This window comes from Borostomias antarcticus (assembly GCF_949987555.1).
Source record: "Borostomias antarcticus genome assembly, chromosome: 10".
NCBI classification, from domain to species: domain Eukaryota; kingdom Metazoa; phylum Chordata; class Actinopteri; order Stomiiformes; family Stomiidae; genus Borostomias; species Borostomias antarcticus.
In genome coordinates this window covers 7,774,423-7,788,928 of record NC_140243.1, presented here as the reverse complement: position 1 = coordinate 7,788,928, position 14,506 = coordinate 7,774,423, and the positions used below count along the sequence as shown (strand labels likewise).

The 14,506-nt window shown below is 46.5% G+C and overlaps 1 protein-coding gene across 1 annotated transcript in view; it reads left to right on the top strand.

Annotated features, from left to right (window-relative positions):
* Nucleotides 1–14,506, top strand: part of kif1aa (kinesin family member 1Aa) — a gene marked incomplete at both ends in the record, with an annotated part of 42,999 nt that overhangs the window by 13,182 nt on the left and 15,311 nt on the right. The window contains 14 exons of the mRNA XM_084444746.1: nt 517–674; nt 3,075–3,277; nt 3,599–3,678; nt 3,871–3,946; nt 5,013–5,092; nt 5,177–5,283; nt 5,488–5,568; nt 5,849–6,029; nt 6,447–6,519; nt 6,654–6,744; nt 7,061–7,209; nt 9,037–9,215; nt 9,681–9,818; nt 11,216–11,518. Coding sequence (XP_084300872.1) covers nt 517–674; nt 3,075–3,277; nt 3,599–3,678; nt 3,871–3,946; nt 5,013–5,092; nt 5,177–5,283; nt 5,488–5,568; nt 5,849–6,029; nt 6,447–6,519; nt 6,654–6,744; nt 7,061–7,209; nt 9,037–9,215; nt 9,681–9,818; nt 11,216–11,518 — 1,899 coding nt within the window. The remainder of the gene's footprint in view (nt 1–516; nt 675–3,074; nt 3,278–3,598; nt 3,679–3,870; nt 3,947–5,012; nt 5,093–5,176; nt 5,284–5,487; nt 5,569–5,848; nt 6,030–6,446; nt 6,520–6,653; nt 6,745–7,060; nt 7,210–9,036; nt 9,216–9,680; nt 9,819–11,215; nt 11,519–14,506) is intronic.

Below are 14,506 nucleotides of genomic sequence, written 5' to 3'. Positions count from 1 at the left end.
CCTTCTTTCTCTCTCTCTATTACACACACTTTGTCTCTCTTTCTCTCCCTCTCCCACTCTGTCTCTCTCTTTCTCTCCCTTCTTCTCTATGTCTCTCTTTCTCTCCCTCGCCCCATCTCTCTCTCTATCTCTCTGTCTCCCCCTCTGTCTCTCTCTTTATCTTACATCCCTCCATTCAGCTGATGAATGTGGATGTGAAGGACAAGGCAGCTCAGGCAGATTATGTTTTGCTCTCTGGCTTGTGCTAACTTCATTCTTCACACACATGCACACACCTTTCAAAGTTGCTGAGTTGAATAATTAGGTACCCAGGGGATGTTTTGTGTGTATGTGTGTGTGTGTATGTGTGTGTGTGTGTGTGTGTGTGCACGGATGGGCGTGTGTGTGTGTGTGTGTGTGTGTATACGGATGGGCGTGTGTGTGTGTGTGTGTGTGTGTGTGTGTGTGAAGCCCCGGTAATAATCCACCTCTCCAGGGCGTCACCATGCCTGTGTGTTTTTAATATCTGTCCCCCAGGTATGCAGACAGGGCCAAGCAGATCCGCTGTAACGCAGTGATCAACGAGGACCCCGACAACCGTCTGGTGCGTGAGCTGAAGGAGGAGGTGGGCCGTCTGAAGGACCTCCTCTTTGCCCAGGGCCTGGGCGACATCATCGAGAGTAAGGACTCGCCCGGTGGGCATCACTGGCAGCCATCTAAGCCACAAATAACAACCATGATGATTTGTTTGGAATATTTTATATATAGATATAGAAACCACATCTCATTCATAGGTGTATATTCGTTATGATAATCACTGCATGTATTCAATGCTCCCCCCAAATCTCTTGTCACTCACTCACTCACTCACTCACTCACTCACTCACTCACTCACTCACTCACTCACTCACTCACTCACTCACTCACTCACTCACTCACTCACTCACTCACTCACTCACTCACTCACACACACACTCACTCACTCATTCACAGTCACTGCTCTGTTCCTCTATTCCTTCCACTGTCTCACAAACCGTGTTATCACAAGAGTTGTCTCTTACCCTCCTCTGCCTGAGTTTCAAGTGTGATCTTTAGTCTGTGTGTCTCTCTCTCTCTGTCTTTCTTTCTCTCTCTTTCTCCCCCCCTCTCTCAGCATATCGAGGGCCCGCCACTGAGCTACCGTTAGCTGTGAGCGGTTTGAAATGTGTGTTTCTCTTCTCTTCGCCCTCCTGGCAGCTTAGCATCCCGGGCCGGCTCTGACAGCAGCTTGTGTCCTGCAGCTTTACTGCTCTCTGCAGCACCAGAGTACCTGGGGGGATACAGCAGATCCACATCTTAATATCCATATAGATATAGACCCATAGATACAGTAAAGCATATATCTATGGATAGATTGTGGATGATCAGAATCAGGTCAGGCTATTAATTGTTGAGGATTCTATAGTGGTGAAAATTGAGTTTCAGGAACTAGCTAGCAGATGGACGCTTGCTAATTGTAGCCTTCCAGGTGTGATTAGCTGGACGTCACTTCACCACCATAATCTGTATGGTGGTTCTAGGTGGTGGGTGTGGGTAGAGGATAAATCAGGTGGCATGCCCTGGTGCTGTAGAGATTCAAGCTTTGGCGCTGGTGTGACTGGATCATGTAGTCTACTGTTTGCAGTAATGACACCTTAATTACTGCTCAAATCATCATTTCATTACTGCTCCCAGATGGATGACTGGAGTGACAGGCCTAAACACACTTCAACAGCTGGCTTCATATATGCTCAGCTGTTCTGGCACAGGCGGTTGTCTGGGCGGGATACCACGCTCACTCCTTCTTTAGCCCCCTGCTGGCTGCAATGGCAACTGCATCCCTTCATTGGCACAGTCGCAGGCTGAGACAGAATGAGGGTTTTAGGTTATGGGGTTTTACTAGTGAGCTCCAGGCAGTTTGTGTCACAGTTATGGGACCTTGTGCTCCAATGACATCAAACGTCACTGACCTAAAACAGACTCCTGCTTGTTGTGCGGTTCATTTTCACCTCAACTGGCGACAAGGAGCGGCCAGACTGATGTCTCTGCATGATACGCCGTTTCACTTTACTGCTCTGCGTTGCCATAGCAGCACCCACTCTGCGTGACATTTGTGCCTCGGTGGCAGCATATTGAGATTTTAATATTTTGTCGCAGTGACCAGAAAGTCATAATATTAAAAATGTAGACTGTGAGAAATACAAAATGGGCACCTCGTATTCATTTCCGAGTTCTGGGAGATCAATATCAGGATCGATTTATTAAGTAGCCTAGTCAGGATTACAAGGGAAGCCTCTCCCTGTGTAGCCTACAGTCCGTGTTCCATGATGTTAGTTATCAACCCTCGGCTCTGGAGAAGAATAGATTTGCTTTTAGAGTAATGGATGTGGCAATGATTGTTTTATAGTAGCTAGCCCAGCAGTTAATGAATCTCTGCAGCTTTTAGCTGTAATCTGATCTCCACAGAGCCCTCTGCGGATGTGGTTGGTTGGTAGGCTGTATCCCACCTTTTATAGATGGTGTTGTGTGTGTTCTCCTTTTGGTTTCATAAAGATTTGAATGCAGCTACATTTCCAAGATGGATAGAGGCACTTTATACTTACAGTATCAAGGCTGTGGTTTTTTAGGCTAAGGTACTGTACTGTCAATGATTAGATTAACAGCGAGCTCTTGGAAGCAAAGACTTCCCAAATGATAGAATTATGGCTGACTGATGACGCTTTGCTTGATGCTTGATGGCAGAAGCTGCTTTTTATGTTAGTGCCCTAGCTGCTTTGTGCCCATGTTTGACCTTTTTAAGTTGATGACCTTTGCCCGATTTGCAGGGGCTGTATGTTTACCGTACGCTCTGTATACTCCTACTCGCAGTTAAAAGTCTCGCTTTTGTATTTCAGATTCGTTTCAAGCTACTGTCTTTTTCTTCTTTCTTCTTTTGTATTTTTCCTTCTCTTCCTTTTCTGTCTGCTTCTCTCCATCTCTGACCTCCCTTTTCCTTGCCACCCCCCCCCCCCCCCCACCCCCCCACACACACTTCCTCTCCTCACCCCGCGTGACCCCGCCCCACCCTTCCCCGACAGACCAATCCGATCACAAGAACAATAATGATAAAGGCCAAGCTGTCAATCAAAGAGGTGATCTCTCCACAGTGACCAACACCATGACGGGGATGAGCCCCTCCCCCTCTCTCTCCGCCCTGTCCAGCCGCGCCGGCTCCATCGCCAGCCTCCACGAACGAATCATGTTCAGCCCTGGAAGCGAGGAGGCCATCGAGAGGCTCAAGGTGAAAAGTGCAGACAACACCACTCCAGACAACACACACACACACACGTACATAGCCAACACAGTAGTGGTGACTGAAGAAGTGGATATATATACTCTGGTAGATTATTTGTTTAGTTTTTATATCAGGGGTGAAGAAGTGGGTGAACTCCATGTACCTCATATACGTAGGTATACATATACATTCCCTATGCAATGTCCCTTGATTAGACCCTCCCTGTATACGGCACTGTTGTCATTCCTGTATGCTGTGTACTGTAACTACTGTACCAAACTACCCCAGCCCGACTGATATGTATCCAATGCTTTCAACTGATATCAGGAAACAGAAAAGATTATCGCTGAGCTCAATGAAACCTGGGAGGAGAAACTACGCCGAACTGAAGCTATTCGAATGGAAAGGTGAGCCCATCACAAACTGTAGCAACTTACTGTATTGTAGTGTAGGGCGACGTTGATTGCATATTAGATTAGATTGCCTCTAGTGTCCACAATGTGGAAATGTGTTTTGCATACATTCACATCACAATCACAATGAATAACCTAAAATAGAAGTAGAGTACTAGTCAGTCTGAGACTGTGTGATCTCCTCAGAGAGGCTCTGCTGGCTGAGATGGGCGTGGCCATGCGGGAGGATGGACTGACAGTGGGCGTGTTCTCCCCCAAGAAGGTAAAGAGACAGGCACACCCCCAAACACAGCAGGCACCTCACGGTGCACCTCAGTCTGCTGCTGTGATAATGTAGGAGACTTGAATGACTTCTAAACCTGTTTCAGAACATGCCTCAATCAAGTGTTATTTTCCAAGAACAAACAAAGTTAAAAAGACAGTATCGTTTGTTTGACGTAACCCCCTTATTTGATATCTTCCTGTTGGTTTGTTCCTAAGTCCCCACAGAGAAAGCCTGAGGCTGTCTTTATTGACACAGTGGGGCTGTTCTCACCCAACGAGGTTGGTCGTTTGGTCTGCGGTGTCACCATTCCTCTCTCTGAGTGCTGCGCTAAACTCAACCAAACTGTGGCAATATTCTCTTCACTTCGACTTTCTTCCTCTCCACTCTAGTGGATGAAAGAATAATACTTATTTGTTTTCATACTGTACATTTGCACAATGGATAATTACTTCTTTTTTTTTGTCTAATGGGTGTTTGGAATAATTGTGAAAATCAATAGAACTCCATAGAAAAAAACTGAATTGGATTTGTAATGTTATTTTTTGCACATCATATGGGATTGTACATTCGCTTATTACTCACAAATACCATTGATTCTGCTGAGTGAGTGTGAGCAGCTGGCTCCTTCTCCATTTCTGGTCTCCCGCGAGGAGCATCAGTCAAGTGTTTCAGGATCATTTACTGCCATCTCCCTATCAGGCTCATTATTCAAGGCTAACAGGCTGTGTAGTTAACAGCCCAGTGTGTGATCATGGAAAAGCAAACAGATTAGATGCATGTAAAGACTTTCTTTATTGATTCTCTGTTTGCCGCAGATTCAGCTGTGTTTGATGATAGCAAGTATGCAGTACGGATTATTTTTTCAAATATGTAGCCTATCGATTCTGTAAATCATTCAGAACTAAATCTGAGTGCATGCTTTTGAAATTTCACTGATTGAATCTATTGAGATTCAATCATTTCATTGTTTCTCCATTCCGTCTGGTCTACGCATGGTGTTTTCACTGAAGATGGTATATTGCGGTTATGTCAGTAAAAGTCACCATACTCTTCCTCTCTCCAGACTCCTCACCTGGTGAACCTCAACGAGGATCCCTTGATGTCAGAGTGCCTGCTTTACTACATCAAAGATGGCATCACCAGGTAAAGACAGAGTGACACATGTTCACGCTCTTTCTCTGCCGGCTGCCCTCTCCCTGCCCCCTCAACGCTGTCTCGTCTCTCCAGGGTTGGGCGCGTGGACGCCTGCAGTCGACAGGACATTGTGCTCAGCGGCCATTTTATCAAGGACGAGCACTGCGCCTTCACCAGCACCACTGGACCTACGGGAGAAGGTGAGCTACACTAGCCAGCAGCTATCTGTCCTATACACAGCACAGTGCAGTGAACTGTATTTCAGGTCTGAGGCGGAGGCCGTCGTAGTGGTGGGTTAGTGAATGACGTATCGGTTGAAATTAGGAGTTTTTTTTTTCTTCAAAAAAGGATGATATGTACAGTATAGAACCTCATGCCCCCCCCCCCCATCTCTGTTCTCGCAGCGGTGGTCCTGGAGCCCTGTGAGGCAGCCGAGGTCTATGTTAACGGGAAGAGAGTCACCGAGGCCACAGTCCTGAAATCAGGTGAGTCACCTCTCTCTCTCTCTCTCGCTCTCCCTCTCGCTCTCTCTCTCCCTCTCCCTCCCTCTCTCTCTATCTCTCTCTCTCCCTCTCCCTCCCTCTCTCCCTCCCTCTCTCCCTCTCTCTCTATCTCTCTCTCGTGCGCTTTCAATAGTCGCTGCCCTTTCCCCTTTTGTTCTTAACCGAAAAAAAATCGTCTCATTCCTCTCACAGGTCCAGACAGTAGGCCTACATAACAGTACAAAACCGCTGAGCGCGGTTCTTTCTCTCCGTCTCCCTCCAGGAAACCGCATCATCCTCGGGAAGAGCCACGTGTTCCGCTTCAACCACCCGGAGCAGGCGCGCCAGGAGCGGGAGAAGACCCCCTGCGCAGAGACCCCGGCGGAGCCCGTGGACTGGGCCTTCGCCCAGAGGGAGCTGCTGGAGAAGCAGGGCATCGACATGAGGCAGGAGATGGACCAGAGGTACGGAGGGAGAGGAGAGAGGAGAGGAGAGGAGAGGAGGAGGTGTGGCTGCTCGCCAGGGGGGAGAGCCGGAGAGAGAGAGAGAGAGAGCAGTGCTGAAGGGGGAGGAGAGGGGATCAGACGTTGGAGAGAGAGAGAAAGATCAAAGGAGACAAAGAGATGGGGAGAGGTAGAGAGGGAGAGAGAGGTTGAACTGGAGGTACTGTAGGAGAGACAGAGCGATAGAGAGGGAGAGATAGAGAGAGGGAGAGAGACTTTACCATGGGCTAAAACAGCTGCTGTCCCATAGAACAACACACAACACAGTTACAGTAACTGCTTCAGTGGTAGGAAAGTCAAAAAAGAATAAAAGGCAAAGTTGGCTGCTCTGGGGGGGCGGGGCTCCTGTGTCAGTGTCGGCATCTGTTGTGTCCACAGGCTGCATGAGCTGGAGGAGCAGTATCGCAGAGAGAGGGAGGAGGCCAACAACCTACTGGAGCAGCAGAGACTGGTGAGCTAGCTGGGATCTGGTCCACCTGAATCACGGGCGTCTGATGCACAATAAGACGTAATATCTCCGTATCGTACAACAGCGGTACAGTGGCTCTCGTGTCGCACATGACTTGGGTGTTACTTGCTCCACAGGATTATGAGAGCAAGCTGGAAGCTCTTCAGAAGCAGGTGGACCGCATTTACCCTGATGCTACAGAGGAAGAGGAGGAGCCTGAGGAGGAAGGTAGATAAGATAAGAAAATAAAAATGTGTTAACAGTTCACCCGAGAACTGAGATGGCGCAGGCACAGACGTGGTTGTTAGACAGACCTCGTATCTCACTGTACTGGATACGTGGTTACCTGCTACCCTTAGAACAGAGAGCAGAGCCTGCACCCCAGACTTCCCTTTCCACTGATTTAACGTGACAATGTTTTGAAGCGTTGTCACGTTAAATCGGTGGAGGTCTAGCGTGGGGGCTCTTCTGTTTATACTACCGCGTGACCCTCAGCCGAGCACCTACAAGCTGTTGTGATCTGCCCCCCTCCCCTGACCCACAGTGCCGTGGACGGAGCGGGAGACGGAGATGGCGCTGTGGGGCTTCCGCAAGTGGAGGTGCTACCAGTTCACCTCCCTGCGTGACCTGCTGTGGGGCAACGCCATCTTCCTCAAGGAGGCCAACGCCATCAGCGTGGAACTGAAGAAGAAGGTTTCCACCAAGCTCCTTTTTGTCTTTTATCTTCTAACTGAACCGCCCTCAACCCCCCCATGTGTAGCAGTCTAAGGGCTAGAACTATGAAATATGTCTATCACTATAATTTATGATTACTGTATAACGTGGTTATCACAAATATGAGGGAATATGTATTTAATACAATAAATCAACTTGTATGGGGCACCACCCTGTTCTGTACAGGGAAACAGATAACAGATATATCAATAGTCTAATTTATCAATCTCAGTCTGAAGGAGGAGGTCTTGACTAAATCAAGTGACCTAAAGATCATGTGATGACGCTAGGACGTGATCAAAGCTTAATAATATTTATTGAAGTTATACTAATCAATTATCAAAATAACATGAAAAAACAATTCAATAATTGATGGAAAAACAAATGTGGCAATATGAAAACAGCAGAAATTAAAAGAATGATGTCATAGATTATTACAGCCTATCCAAGTGATGAGTCCAGAGGCGTCTGGCTCGAAGAAGGGAAGTGACTGATGGTCGCTCGGTTTCGATGCAGGGTGTAGCGCGTCTGTGCTCCTGTTGAAACAGTGATGGTAGACTGTTGGCGAATGTTGATATTCGCAGAGATTCAGAGTTCAATTTCAGCGCTGCTTGTTGTACAGCAACTGAAATGGTTCACAGTTTAAAAGTTGCAAATGTATTTTGCTTCCCTCTGGAATATGTAGGGGTGGGACCTATGCCCACCCCCCCATTGCTCTCTGTAAAGCGCATTGTTGCCTCTGTGTATGAAATGTGCTATACAAATACAGTTTGATTTGATTTGATTTGATATGATTTGATTTGAAATGTCTCGTTCAAAACCTCTGCTCTCGCCAGAGGTGGATCATTTGAAGAGTTTGTGGAAATTCCTAAGACCGATCTTAGCTAGCAGGTAGCGGTTCAGCAATTCCACAGATACAGATTGATTTGAGAGAAACTTGAGAGAGAGAATCTGTCCTGTCCCCACTTAAAAAGGGCAGGAGACTGAGGTGTGTCCTCTTTGCATAGACGGCACCTATTGGTCACCCACACAGAGTGAGGGGTCTGTGGGTGAGCTTTGACCCCCCACTCACTTGGGATCATAAAAGGAGAGCAAGATTCTCTTAAGAGTCTGGAATCATCAAATATCCCTGTTATGGTTTCAACATGATATTGAAACATGCATAATCAACTGATTGATGATTTTAACTTCAGATTGATAACAAACATTGCCAGGTTGACTTAGCAACATAGAACCAGTTATTTACAACACACAGTAACACTTGGTTACAAGTACAATGCATCAATGCACATATTTTATTCCTACCTTGTTCTCATGGTGGTTACATCACATAGTTGGGAGAAAGTAATTGAACTTTATTAAAGAAACAAGACAAAGAATGTTCATATTCCTTTGTTTCACTGTGTGAGTCTCTGTTGGGCCCACATGGCCTCAGGAATGTTAGTTCCATGGATTTATTACCCCAGGGGGGCAAAGAGAGGAGGACCATGGCGAGGAGAGAAAGAGTTAATGGTTTGCAAAATCCCATTTCAAAGAACCAGTCCTTGCTAAAAGGGTTTTGTCAGTCACTGGGTAGGGGAGAGCAGGCTGTCTCTGGCTTGCCAGATCTTTATCAGGCATCACCAACCTTCCTGTCAGTGAGATGGTCTCACAGTATTGTCTTTACAATATTATATGTCCATAACCTGCTACACATGTGGTGATTCAACCCACAATATCTATGTTGTACTGAAAGTACAGTACTCCTGTTTTAATTCTCCATCTCTGTGACTGACTAAGTGTTTGCCCCCCCCCCCCCCACACCAGGTCCAGTTCCAGTTTGTGCTGCTGACAGACACCCTATACTCGCCCCTGCCCCCTGACCTACTGCCCCCCGAGGCTGCTAAGGACAGGGAGAAGAGGCCCTTCCCCCGCACCATCGTGGCCGTGGAGGTCCAGGACCAGAAGAACGGGGCCACGCATTACTGGACCCTGGAGAAGCTCAGGTGCTGAGGCGCTCACACGGCTCCCTGGTCTGATGGGATCTTTTGCTCCATGAAGAGACCCAGGCTGCAGTGCTACTGTGTGGTAGAATGACTAGACATTAGCGCATTGAGCAACTGGCTCTATATGAATACATATTTAAATAAAAAATATTGTTGTTGTTATTAGTATTATTATTCACCAGGCTCTGTGATGTTGTGGTCCATGTAGCACAGGCTGCCGTACCATTGCATGACAGGATGACTAGTACAGAACCACTACCCCACACACCAGTAAACTATGGGTTGATGGGTTGGTGGAACATCACAACATTAGGTTGGTGTAGGTACATCACTACGTGTACAGTATATCTGAATGTCTAGAGTTAAATCATTTTTTTAGAAGGTGCTTGTGTAACCACAGTCACAGCCCTAGCTATCAGCTCCACTAGACTTGGTCTGATCTGCGTCTGGCATCGCCCCCTGCAGGCAGAGACTGGACCTGATGCGGGAGATGTACGACCACGCCGCCGAGGTGCCCAACAGCACCATAGAGGACTGTGAGAACGTGATGACCGGGGGGGACCCCTTCTACGACCGCTTCCCCTGGTTCCGCCTGGTGGGCAGGTAAACGGAGACCGCCGAGGGGAGGGGCATGGCGTACGGTCAGCAGGTCAGACGTACGCATGCGGGTCGGGTCTCATGCAGACAGGTCAGGCTCAGTCGGAGACGCAACACCGGAGGCCCGGCTCGCACGCCGCCCAGCCGGACGCACCGCTCACCCAAAAATCTCGTTATGAGATAACTACTGCGTCAGCTTCCCAGCATCGGTCATGTGTGATCCCAGTCACCTCTCCGGTCACCACTCTAGCCTATATGTGCAGTAGGCCCGCGCCTCTGTGCTCTATGGTAGAGGTGATGACTGTGAGGTGACTGTAACTAAAAAACAAAAACTAGGTGTGAAAAAAACATTTTAGTTAAATTAAATAAAAATAAAAACTAGGCTTTTCAAAAAACAATAACTAACTAAAACTGTATTGTAGGTTTACAAAACTAACTAAAGTAAACTAAAATTATAGAGAAAATGTCTTAAGTTTGAGTCTTTTTTTTCATTTCATACATAAACCTAGTATTTTGGGTGGATATGAAATCTATGCTCCAATTTTTTTTGGGCAGTGCCACTGTGCAGGAGTAACCGGACATGCGCCAGATGGTTTGATTCACACGGAGTGAAACAACGTGAGCTTGTGAGATCAGGATAGTCTCACGAGGCTAGCGCAGAATTAAAAAAAACTAATACTGAAACTGCTGTAATAAAAACTAAACTAAAACTAAGTATTTTCAAAAAATTACAACTAAACTAAACTAGCAAACCTGATTTAAAAACTAATTAAAACTAAACTGAAATTGAAAACAAAAAGTTAAAACAATATAAAAATAAATCCGAATAAAAAAATAAAAATTATTATAACCTTGGCTTGAACTGACCGGAGCATGCTAGGATATCACCATGAGCGATGCTGGGAGGTCCAGACGATGGGTCGGTGAGGTTCCTGACCCTCCAGCAGCATGTTCTGATTCCAGCACAGAGCAGACCTCACATGCGTTCTTCTGAGTGTAGTCTTCAGTCTGAGTCTATGAACACCATGATGTAGTATCATCTTTCCTTCCCTTGCATCTACATCTAATGGGTTGGGAGTGGAAGGGAAGGGCCTTCATTATCTGTGAAATGAAAGCCTTGTTTTCGATAGCCTAGCGATTGTATTCCCGGGTGAACATGGGCTTGCAGCATCAACATGACCAAAGCTAAGAATAATCACTTCCTGTAGTCACCGGATCTGCAGGGCTATCTTGCCTCTGAGGAAGGACAGTCTTCCAGAGGTCGAACCCAACCAAACACAAGCCTGCCATGTTGACCCAAAGGGAGCACAACGCCCCCCTGCCCCCTAGCTAGCTCTAGCAGTGTGAGTGTGTGTGTCTCTCTTGCTGTACTAACTTGGTTCCCATGTCTCTGGCTGCACCAGCAATCCCATTTTCCACGCGTGCATGAGTGAGCGCATGAGTGACCCCACCCCCTCCCCCACCCCCTCCACCTCCGAAATCACCGAGCTCGCCGACTCTCGTCGGGACGGGCGAGGGGAGGAGGAGGAGTTGGCGGAGTTGGAGGACCTGGACGATGATATCTTTTTGGACGACCCGTGCTCGGAGCTCGGGGGAGAGGATGATGATGATGATGATGATGATGATGAGAGAGAGCTCTGCCGAGGCGTCGGCGAAGGCCAGGACCCCTTTTACGACCGCTCACCATTATTCAGTGTAGTGGGAAGGTTGGTGAGGTTTCAGGAGCATGCTGTGAGAGGAAACTAGCTCTTTCACACCGAGACACAGGGTCTGCCTCTCTTAAACACACACTCACACACACAGGCATATACAGAGGAACATGTGACTGACCACTGGGATGTGAGTGGGTGTGTGTGTGTGCGTGTTCGTATGTGTGTGTGTGTGCATGGGCAGGAGAAGCACACGAGACATTGGAGTTGTCTGGATAGTTTTGTCACTGTTGTGGCAACCACACTTCTCATGATATCCACATTGGCCTTGTCATTCGGTTTTACAAGTTCTGTGCAGTATTTCTAAAAGGGCACGGAAACTGTCGCCTGTACTCTGCGTGAGAAGACGTTATTGGGATTGACATACAGTAATTTGGACCGGGTAGATCTGAAACAACCCCCCAATTGTCTCTCGTACAATCCCTTTTCATATTCACACTTCTGGATACTCCCTGCCTTTTAGTGGCCATTCCACTGGCCATTCCAGCTACCGCTCCTCAGCATATGGTCTCCATTGCTAATCCTGACCCACAGGCCTGTCATCAATAAACCTCTCATTTCTCAACAGCCATCAAATTCCACCTATGAAAGGTTTTCCTAAAAAAGAACACTGTCGATTATCCTCTTACCTGACACAAACAATCTTTGGTACTGTAGACATTTAGGCGCTTATTCGCTTGTCTGTTATCATTTTTAATACCGTACCTCCTAATCTCATCAAACAAGACTGATCGACAGCTACGCTTTACTTTGAGGGGCCCCTTATAGAAGGACTAGACGCTCAACGAACCATCATTAAACAATCAACTACTGGAACTATCCAATAACTGTGACCCTAACCCAGTTGTTGATAGTTTGTTGATAGTGTGTAGTTGTTGAGCGTCGGTATACTGTACCATCGATAAACCCCTCAGACGGAAGTGCGACCTGTCTTATGAGCACATGCCTTGAGCTTTACTGTCACCTGATTGGATGTAAACATACCAGGAATGGGTGCTCCTCCATGACACTGACAAGACAATCCTGCCCTGTACAAACACATACTCTAGCCTATGCTGTGAATTAACAATTCATGCATCAATTCATACCACTTGTTTTGAACGTAATCCAAGCAAACTTGTTGCTCAACGCCTGTTTGTGGCGTGTTTTGTACGTCTAAAATGCTAAAAACAGAAGCTTTGTGAGCTGACACCATCTGCTAAGGCACTGACATGTCTCATGGAGTGTATACAGATACTGTTTCTGGTTAGCGTTATATTACTCTTATAGCGTTATATTACTCTTATAGCGTTATATTACTCTTATAGCGTTATATTACTCTTAAAGCGTTATATTACTCTTAAAGCGTTATATTACTCTTGGCTAAATTTCCTCACCATGCCATGAATTTTCTCTGAATAAGAGATAAAAGCTACAAACTGGTGACTCAGGAAGACTCGTAATCTCAAGATGAAAGAGCTGGTTTCTACTGCAGCTGTCTCTTTTAGGCATGCCAGAGCACAAGTCTTTTTTTCTTTTTTCTTATCTTTATTTTTTGTCAAGTTTTACTTGGATTCTCGTAATGAATTTGTGCCCTTCTTTTTGCACAACCCAGCACTCCGATACTAGGAGGGCTTATGGCCTTATTTTGCTTTCTGGTGTCATCCTTTGGTTTTTGGTGTAGCATACTTCAAGCTGTTGGCAGTGTTGGTTCAAGCTAAGCCATGTTCCGTCGAATGATTTCTGTTTGATTTGCTTTGGATTCCTTTGAATCAAGAAGCTAGAAGCTGTTTTTGGTTCACCGTTTTGTCCTGAGCATGCCTTCTTTGCACCTCACCAATCTTGTCGTAAGCCTCTCCGTTCTCCCACCCACCCCTTAACCCTTAAATGTCTACCCTTGTTGGCTCTTGGGAAATGTGGTCCTTGACTGCCAATACAGGAGAGTCCTTGATAAAACAGGAGAGTCTATACTAAAACAGCTTGTAGGTGCAAGCTTACGTATCTGACAAACTGAGTTGCTAGTACCTTTTGCCACTCTCTCTACAGAATTAGCATTAATAAACAGTCAGCGTATCTTCTATTGGCTTATGTTTAGATTCAATACCAGACCCCTTTCTTCTGCTACACTGAATGGTCCCTCAAAAAAGGACAGCCTGCTAAGTTTGGTCTGGATCAGGGTCTTGTTTCAGAGGTTACATTACAGGAGCTACGTCTTACCTTCATAAAGAGCAATATTAACATAGCCACTGTATTGTAGTTGAGTTTAGAGTTCAAGATCCTAATCACACACAGTTAAACAATTCTGTGCTTAATGTCAGAATTGGTGCCTTGAGGCTTGTTTGTGGAGATTGTAGACTGTAATTATGTTAATAGAAAGGCAATGTTTCTGCACTGTGTCAATTACCCAACTGGGATCAGATACTACAGAGAAGAGTAGCCACTACTGTTGTTGTCTTACGACCAGAATAACCACCGAACAGTCAGCCAGAACAGAAGAAAGGATTCTGAGGCATCTGGTACTAAAATCACTCTTCAGCAGATGCTCTATATTCCACCATTAGTTGATGTACAGTATAGTACAGGACACACACGCACGCACACACACACACGCACACACAGGAGAGAGATAGCTTCACCATGAACACATGCTCCTAACCCTCACCAAGCTTTTTCAAGCAGAACACTGTAGCTGTCTTATCGCCGCGCCCCCCCCAGTTGTCCCAATACTAGCCGTCAGGATCGTCAGGGTTTTGGTTGACTGAAGGACCCCCCCAGAGAGACGGTAGTAGAGGGTAGCCATGGCCGTCGCGAGAGCAGTCCCAGCTTCTGTTTGGTTGCTTCGCAGCTTGGTGTTGTGTTGTTCGTCCAGTGCCGTGATACCGTACACTCGTGCACAGTTTCCTCGTAGCTTTATTCCCTCTAACTCTCTCACTCTCTCTCTTTTGCTCTCTTTCTTTTGCTTGCTTTCTTTCTCTCTCTATTTCTCTTCCTCTCTCACTCTCTCTC